The sequence below is a fragment of the Castanea sativa genome, chromosome 11 (assembly GCF_040712315.1).
Source record: "Castanea sativa cultivar Marrone di Chiusa Pesio chromosome 11, ASM4071231v1".
NCBI classification, from domain to species: domain Eukaryota; kingdom Viridiplantae; phylum Streptophyta; class Magnoliopsida; order Fagales; family Fagaceae; genus Castanea; species Castanea sativa.
In genome coordinates, this window is record NC_134023.1 from 12,977,634 (window position 1) to 12,987,296 (window position 9,663).

The window sequence follows — 9,663 nt, forward strand, 5'->3', positions numbered from 1 at the left end:
CCACGATTTTTTTGGGTCCCACCAAAAATTACCACTTTTATATATATATATATATATATATATATATATATATATATATTGTATTAGAGGTGAAAGCCACCGTTTAATTAAAAAAAAAAAGCCAGCATTGATTTAAAAAAAAAAAAAACCAAAACCCACTGTTTGATTTAAAAATACAAGACCAAAAAAAAAAAAAAAAACACTACAACAACAATTTTAATGGACAGTGAGAAGGATAGTCAGGGTATTTTGTCAAGACTCCTTTGCTTAAATATCTCCAAATTGGAGAGATAAGAATTTGGTGGGACTGAAGTGTGGAGAGATAAAAATTTGGCGGGCTCAAGAAGAAAACGCTTGAGTCCCACCAAAGTCTCCTCCCCTTTTACCCTTCTCTCCTATTTTCTTTTCTATTTTCTCCCCACTCTCCCTTTTCCATTACTCCTAAAATCACCCCAACCAGAAGGGGGCATTACATTTAAAATTTGGAACATTTTCAATCTAATATAAATTTTGCATTTACAGCATGCAGTCTAGAAATGTTTTGTAGAAGTCATAATTTTATGCACACGAATTTTATTTTATTTTTATTTTTTCCTCTGTTATGAATTTTCTTAAACGACAGTTGTTAAAATTGTTCTATAGTACATCAAGTTTGAAACATATAACGCCAACAATGTGGCTACTTTTAGTGGTGTTCATGATGAACAACAAAATCTACATCTTAGCAGCAATCCATCTTTACAAAAACATTTGCACAGCTCAAATTCCTTCATTAGATCTCTAAAATGATTCACAATTAGAGAAGTAAGAAAGCTCTCATTAGTTTTGACCTTGTTGAAGTGAAACTAACTAATGATCACTTCCACATCTAACTCAATTTTAAGCCATTTGATGTTCAACTAAGTATCTGTTTGGATAGGATTATCTTGCGTCTACGTTTTGCGTTTTCTCTTTTTTTTTTTGATCCACGCACAACAGCTTTTAGGAGACAGTGTACTGTTCATGCACTGTTGTGCACTGTTCATGGGACCCACAAACACTTTATTCAGAAAAAATATTAAAAATGGGTCTCACGCTACTATTCACACATTTAAAAATTATTTTGTTACAGTGTTTTCAGTTTTCAGTAATAAGTTCTATCCAAACGGACCCTAAGTCGTAAATTCAAGGCTACCAATTACATCCACAAGAAAAAAAAAATCACATTTTCAATGAGAATAATAATTATTCAGAAAAAAAAACAATGAGAATAATAATTAATTAATAGTTGTGAAATTTATGGGGTGTTTGGTATAGCATTTTAAATAGCAGTTTTCAGTTTTTAAACAATATTACACGTATTTTCATACATTTTTTTACTCACACATTTTTTTAATAAATACAAACAACACTACTAAAATAACGTCGCTAACCGGTCCCTTATGCTCTTCAAAAACACTTCTCTATTCGTTGTTTTTGCTTTTCTTTTTCTGTTTGTTTCACAAGTTGATGGTTGTGATGTTATATTCAAGCTCCACTGATTTTTTGGGAAGTGGGAGTGTGGGACACATGAAGTTGGTGTCTTAACTACCAAATGTATAGTCATTTCATAGTTCTTATCAGGCGAGGATATTTCTACACCGTCCTATCTGAAAATATCAAAAACTTTTGCAGTGAAATATGCTTATCATCAGTTGGGATGTTGAAATACGATTTAGGAAGGAGATGCTTTTGAATGTGTCAAATCCCCTTATTAGAAATCCAATGATTTCCATTATGAAATATAATTTCTATAATAGAATATATATAAGCTTTTCTTTTTCTTTTTATAATAGAATGTACAAGTTTGTTGTTGAATGGGTTTAAACATTAATGTATAAATTTTGTATATCAACTATGTTTCTCAAAAAACAAAACTCTGTAATACCTTAGTCCACTTATTAACTCCATTGGCTTCTCAGTGTAACTGGATCGAGCCCATCATAAAGCTTCCTGGGCCAGTCAAACTACAGGCTAGTGATGTTTAAGAGCCCCTCCTCCCTTTTCTTTTTGGTTGTAAATAATTTTTTTTTTTTTTTAAAAATAAGTGCAAGAAAGTTGGTTTTTAAACTTTCAAGTGGTGTTAAATATGTGGAAATGTGACATGTTTTGTTTTTGTTGTTTTTTTTTTGCCGGGATACAGAATAGAGCAGTGAAAGTGAGATAGAAGATTTGAATTTATTAATACTATTAATGCAGCTTTCATCATTTTTTGTTTAGATCTAAATTTTGCTATCTTTGTAGCTTATTTTTATTGATTGATCATATCTTATCATTTTTATATTTAGCAAATTCATATCTTTGACTTTCTATAATTTTTATCTATTATAAATCTTATCATGTACTTTCAATTATATAAATACAATACAATAATATATACATACAATACTCTATAGATTAATGTGTACTATATATATATATATATATATAACACTTTCTTCTTTAATATTGATCATAATATTATAGCTCTCATAAGTTGACTAAGTGTCTGTTTAGGATAGGTTCAATTTATTGATTTCTTTGACTTAAAAAATAAGTTGAATTGAACTACAATTGTCTCTTAAAAAAAAAGAACATTTAAAAACCTGGAAGTTGGCTTAAAAAAAAAAAAATTCAGCTTATATGCTTAAACAAATAGGTCTTGTTGGCGAATCAGGTCTTAAATACTATATATGATCCGCTCATATTACCTCACATCTTTTACAACTTTTGAATGCTGTATAAATTACCTGCAATTCAAACAAAAATAGAAAAATAGATACTGAAATCGATTATAGATAGTTAATTGAAGATATTTAATTAAGAGCTTTAGTATAATTTTGCATTAGTACTTTGTAATCAATGAAAACTACAATGTGATTAATACTGAATTTTCAATTTGATACGAACAATGATAAATGACTAATTAAAATAAGTAATGGAACTTCTATTAATTCTGCACTGAGAGAAAGGAAACCAAATCATGATGCGTGTGAATTCTAGTTAATTGCATGTGGACTTAAGTGTACCATGCAATGGCTTCATCATTACAATATGGTCAAGCATGACATTACACCTTGAAAACATGGTTAACAACTCATAATGACATTTTGGAATTCATGAAAAGGTCAAGCACTTAAGCATGAAATAATAACTACACAACATGGTTGCTAAATCATAATACTATGTTTTGACATTGACAAATGGATTAGATCGATGTTTTCACTCAGAAAATTAATATATAGTAATGAGGTGCTGAAAAAGGCAGCAACTTCATACTAATTATATCATTACTCATAATTACATGTTTAGAAATTTACAATATGGTTAATGATCATCATCATCATCATCTCCAGGTAAGATCGAGATGTTCTACAAGGAAATATGTTAAACAAAGAGGGAAAAATTAAATAAAAAAAAACATAAAAGACAAAAAGGTATTAAAGAGGCAGACAATAAAGCAAGCCCACGACAGTAATAAGGAAATAATAAAAGTGAAGGCAATAAGCTAATTAGCTAGCACGACCACAAAGACTCCCCCAGATTGGCCTGATCTACCACCATGTCCATGGAAAAAAAGGACTTGGTCTGAGAAGACATGAGCTTGGGTGAGGGTGAGTCATTATTGTCTGGTGGATTATTAGAAGATGAAGGGTATTGGCGCATTCTCATATGCACCACCTCAGCTTGTGCAATTGCCAATTGGGTTTGAAGGATGTCAACTTGTTGCTGTAGAGATGATATGGCTCCTACACAACCATACACAGGGTCTCTTACCCTAGCATTAGCTTCATACACCATGGAACTCACAGCATCACTGCGCTGGTGCTCTGGTAATTCCTGCATGTTTCATAACCCAAGAGACCCTTAATACACTTGATTCAAGATGGTTTGTAAGGAATAATTTTCACATTTTTTCTTATCACAACTACTAACGTGATAAATTGTGATTGAAGTAACATATAACTTTCACATAGGCTCATCATTGACATCACTTTTATTTGCATTGATCATAATATATCATTTCAACTATTATAAAAAATGATTATGAAAATTATTGTATCCTTATTAAGACTTATCGAACAAGTTAAAAAGAGAAAAAAAAAAAAAAAAACCTCTTGGTTAGATTGTTCTATTTAGGAAGTAATAGTATGTTAATATCTAACATGTGCATATCATAACATATGGGCTCTACAATTATTGTAATCCCTAGATTTTGTGAGAGAGATGAACGGTACAATACTATGGGCACATTTATTTTCATACATAATTTCATAATTTGTTGATTTATGTGATTGTGAGTAATCGACTAAAAGCAGTGAGTCTATGTAAACAACAATGTGAGAAAGTATTTACCACTTACAATCTCACATATTATAAAATTTAATATAAGATTGGATGTGTCCTAAAATTATTAAACAATTATTTATTTGGAAGGTGGATTAAAAAGAAAGAAAATCTTGGTTAGTGGTTCATAGGCTTTACCTTCTCTCTCTAGGTGGTGTAGGTGGTGATGGTGTGATGGAGTGTGAATAGAACCCTAGTTTATTTGCCATATTTTGAAGGAAGCCTAGATGGCCTAGGTTTCCATGTTGGTACTGTTTTCTTGGTTTATTTATTTCATATTTGCTGGACCACAAAAGGAATTATTCATTTTAAATTGAATCCATATATAGAGTGGAAGTAAAAGTGAAGCCAACTTGGTCAAAAAGTCTTATTTCCAAAGCACATAATTTCTATATTTGCAATCGATTGAACCTCAGTTTTAACCAACACTTTCAAATATTTCCATGGACAAGGATGTGAAATTCAACAAAAGGCTAGAAATTAAACCTCCTTCAAACAAAGTAATACTTTTTTGGTATTCCGCGTGTTTTATAATTTTCTAAATTGCATACTGGATTCACATGTCACAATCAGACACTTAATGAAACTTTTGGTTTATCTATTGGTTTGAATAATTCAATTTTGAGATAATACAAGTAAAAAAAAAAAAATGGCATGCCAAAGTTATTGTAAAATACACATTTAAAACACATATGATTTACACAAATACATTAAGTAATTAAAAGATTAAACCGCTCAATGAAATATCTTCTTATTTAAGAGGCAAGACCTAAATAGTTATTTATGTCATTCTGATGTCATGGTTACACATTATTTACTGCTAGATATTACTGAAACCTAACAAAAATTCCAGTTACTTTATTGGATTACTTGGAGCGAACCTAGCTTTTGGACCTGTTTATGTATTAGTCTCTATCAAAGTTACCCCCATGATCTTAAAGCAAAAAAGCAAGTTGATAGATACACAAACTTTCTTTTCCAAAATTGCATATAGAATATTAGAATTCCAAGACCAAAAAAGAGCTGCTTAATGGTCGTAAAGTAGGAGCTAATCACTATTATAACCAATATCCTCGTAACCATCTTCCATTCACAACAAACTATGGTGCCTCAAGGAGTAAAGCTAATTTTATGATCCTTTATTCTCTTTCAAGTACTAAGGAATCACTCAGTAAAACAGTATGTTACTTTCCAAGAAAAAAAAAAAAAAAAAACGAGAATTCTAGCTAGTTACTTTACGTGGGGTCTTCAACTGAAATTAACCACTATAACGGAAGTAAAGGCGTATATTAGAAAATTTGGAAGATCTTGCTTGCATTTTTAAATAGTTTCTTCCTAAAATAGTAAAATAGTATCAAATGGTTGATGAAGATTATAAGAGAAGAATAAAAATAGCAAAGAACGATAAAAAGTTTCTTCAATCTAAGAATCAAAGAAATATAAATATTAACAAAAAAGCAACTGTATTAGTATTGTCAGTTTTGCATACCCAGATGAGGAACAAGGTCTAAGAACGTGAGCCATAAAAAAAAAATGAAAGAAATAAGGTGTAACAACATGAGACATAAGGTCTAATAAAAATGGCATTATATAATTCTTACCACATGATTTCCATTCCAAGATCATTTCATTTTTAGTACAAATAAAATAAATTGAGTTATATTCACATATAGTTATGGATGAGATGATCATTGATTATAACAAGCTTATGTTGTACCCATTAGATGTGCATTTTGGCCCTAAATTCATACAAATGAGTACTGAGGATAACATATGCAGTTTGATAAATCAACAGTCATGTTAATTTATAATTCTTGGACTAAAATTCATAATTTCTAAAAAACTTATCTATGACCTTGTATGTATATATGCCATATATGTGTGTTCTTATATTTAAAGCAGATGTATTAGTTGGCAAACATTAACACTTAAGTGTTATTAATCATTTGTAAGGTATACTAAGCTTTTGCCAGATAGTTTTTAACTATGTCCCTTGATTTGATCCATGTTAGAATCCTAATAATCAGAAAGAAACAAAATGATCGTCCTAGCTCGGGAAATGATTTTTTTTGTCCTTTTCTCTTCTTTTCCTTGGACTGTTTTCACAGAAGTTTTCTTGGAAGGACAAATTATTGAGAAGTTTAGTAGAATTTTCAAATGAGGTTCTCTATCACGTTTACCTGAAAATTGAGGCAACAATAAGGAAGGTATGAACTGAATAGTACTATATAGTGAATATTAAATCATATTAAATACTAGTACTAGTAATTAACGCGTACGTTGCACAAATTAGTTAAATATTAGTAAATCATCAAAATTAAGAAGATTAAATATCTCTCTCCACATGGCATGCTCGCAAGGACAGTGTTTACTTATAGATTTAGACAAATTATTAAGAAATTTTTGTAGTTCAAATTAATGAGGTTCTCTACCACGTTGTCCTGACCATAGATGTAACAATAAAGGAAGTGTGCACTGTATAATACTCTATCTATACACGTACACATATATAGTCTTATCACCAGTGCAACCTCTGGCGTGGTGATAAAGCCATCATTTTTGAAAAGAAGATTGAATACATAATCATTTAAGCAAAAGCAAAACTTGGTCCTAAAAGCAAACCTCATCTTCTTTAGTATTTATCTGCTTTATTTTTTTTATCTGCTTTTGTTTCTTTAGAAATCAATAGTACTTGAGCTTGAACTCCTTCCACACTGATGCCACTCATTCCAGCTCCAATATATTCCAAAACAGTTTCAGCAAGAAGCAGAAAGCCAGTATTTAGTGACTAATTAAGAGGAGTAAATATCTTTCACAACTTCCTCCATAGAACTTTGTGAAGTGTGCTTAAACTAGGTTAAGTAACTTGCATTAAATATTGAATAGGGTATAACCTTGTGTTTCCATACAAAATATAGAAAATTAATTTGAAAAAGTCTTTGAGATAACCAACATCACTATCTAACCTACATGTATGAAAATGACTTGAACATACAATACAATAATACTAGGCTGTGAAAATCATCATTATCAAGAGAGAGAGAGAGAGAAAGGGTCCAAGGGAATTGAACCTGTAACATCTTGTTGACATTGCTCGCCCCAAAAACCTTGTGCACATTAGCAAACTTCTGAGGCTCGTCAGCAGGAAAATAAGGCGCAAACACGCAGTCCTGCGCACACCTCCTTCGAAGAAGCTTGCATGCCGCGCATGGCGACATTGCACCTTGTTTTCTACTCTCCTTCATTGTCCTAATCGCTAGCAAGCAAGTTGCACTAGTTGAAATTACAATATGCTTAATTTAATTGGCTTATAGAATTTGGCAAATTAAAAATGAAAAGAGAGAGGTATTAACTATAAGATCAAGTTGAGATTGTAGGGTATTTTTTTTTCTTTTTTTGCTTAGAAACAAACAAAAAGTAAGAAAGATGAATAGAAAGAAATGAAAACTTGGACAATAAGGGAATTAAGATGAGAAAGTGAGAGGAGAGGGGGGGCTTGAAAGGAGAGGTGGTAGAAGTTATATAGAGAAGCAAGTGACAGCAAATCTTAGAGAGGGTCCCACAAAAGAAGAGCCATAGATTCGATGGACAAAAACATCGTTGTTGATAAGATCTTTTTGCCCCACCCTCAAATTTGTATATTTCATTTTCATCTCCCTTTTTCTTATGTTTTATTTAAGTATAATCCTCAAATTAACTTTAATCAGTTAGTACAGTATAAATTTGATATATTCTAGAGTGTTAGATACTATACTCTTATAGTATCTTGGAAGAAAAAAAGAAAAAGAAAAAAAGACTACGTTATTCACTAAACAGAAAATTTGTACTACTTGCTTCTGCTTGAACTAATCAAGTACAAATTCAAGGTACATATTTTATTTACAATTTTTTTTTGTGATAAGCACTAGCTGTCTCTCTAGGCATGCAATTACAGTTAAAAATTAAAACTTTGGACTAATTAAGCATCCTAAGGAAAATTTTAATAAACTATACTGGTAGGTATAATTTGACTTTGATGGTTGGATGATAAGTATAAATCTTCCATATAATGTAAAAAAATTTTACGCACCCGGCGCATAAGCCATTTCTCTCACTAATAAGTGGCCCCATGCCTTTGAGATCTAGCTGTTAGTGAGAAAGATGTCTCATGCACTCGGGCACATGAGATATCTTCTCCCATATATTATGGTCAATTAGTGTACTAATAGTGCAGAGATGTACAAAGAACTCCAGAGAGAGAGAGAAGAGGTGAAGTATATCTTATGCGTGAGCCAAAAAAGTATCTTATGCATGTGTGAGATCAAGTAAGAAGATGCAAGATGTCTTTCGGTTTCAAATTTAACACATTACACGTGTGAGTGAAGAAAAGTATCATATATATATCAAATATGTGTAATATCACAATTTTCGTGTGTGGGCTCCACTTATTTGTGGAGTCCACATATTGTAAAAGTGAAATTACTTGCATCTAATACACAAGATACTAATTCATGTTCATGTTTTTCACATGTGTAGTATATTTCTCATTTTTGAATTTCAAAGTTTTAATTTGAATGATTGTTACTATATATTACTAAGATCTATGGTGACCGTTATTATGTCTGATCTTATGCCTTGGGTTTTGCAGAGACTATATATGGAGCCCTTCTATTCATCGAGACCTAGCACTTACGGTCAGATATAAGTCACGCACTTCAACATTGTTTATTTTTAAGATTAGTTAGCTCAACAGTTGAATTGTTAAACACTAATAATAAATTATTATTATTATTATTATTATTTTAAAAACGCTATTTAGAATTACTTCCAATTTTATTAACTTTACATTTAGTTTTTTCGGGTAGTTAATTAACCAATTTCAAGAATAATATGGGTAATACATATAAACAACAATTACTCAACAACTCACACAAAGACGAGGAATTTTTTCATGAAGTGAAAACTCAATTGGAAAAAATACTCTAGGGCCAAGCCCAACTCACAAATCCACTTTGAACATTTTTGCGATACATACTCACTTACTAGACTTTGCGTACATTTTAAGAAATACGTATTTGAGTTTTTCGCTCCTACTTGCAACTCATGACTCCAACCTTACGTCTTTACAATTATTCTTTGAAGTAATGGAAATTGGAGAGATTGGAAGACTTTGGGGCTTTGGGTAGATTTTATTAATGAATTATTTTGTCGTTTTTTTTTGAATATTAGGGTTAAATTTTGTCCTTATGTGGTGTAGGGTTTGAGGGTTGAGAGGCTACAAACATCCTGTGAAAGCCCAAGTCTATTAGCTTTTCATAATAGGTGTTGGGATTTGTAGAG

The 9,663-nt window shown here is 31.2% G+C and overlaps 1 protein-coding gene across 1 annotated transcript; it reads right to left on the reverse strand.

Moving 5' to 3' along the window:
* Positions 1-3,201: 3,201 nt before the first annotated feature.
* LOC142614792 (LOB domain-containing protein 4-like) lies at positions 3,202-7,836 on the reverse strand. Its single transcript, XM_075787425.1, has 2 exons — positions 7,416-7,836; positions 3,202-3,837 (listed from the first exon to the last, which is right to left on the reverse strand). The coding sequence occupies exons 1-2, from the start codon at positions 7,587-7,589 to the stop codon at positions 3,514-3,516; spliced, it is 498 nt and encodes a 165-aa protein (XP_075643540.1). The 5' UTR covers positions 7,590-7,836; the 3' UTR covers positions 3,202-3,513.
* Positions 7,837-9,663: the final 1,827 nt, after the last annotated feature.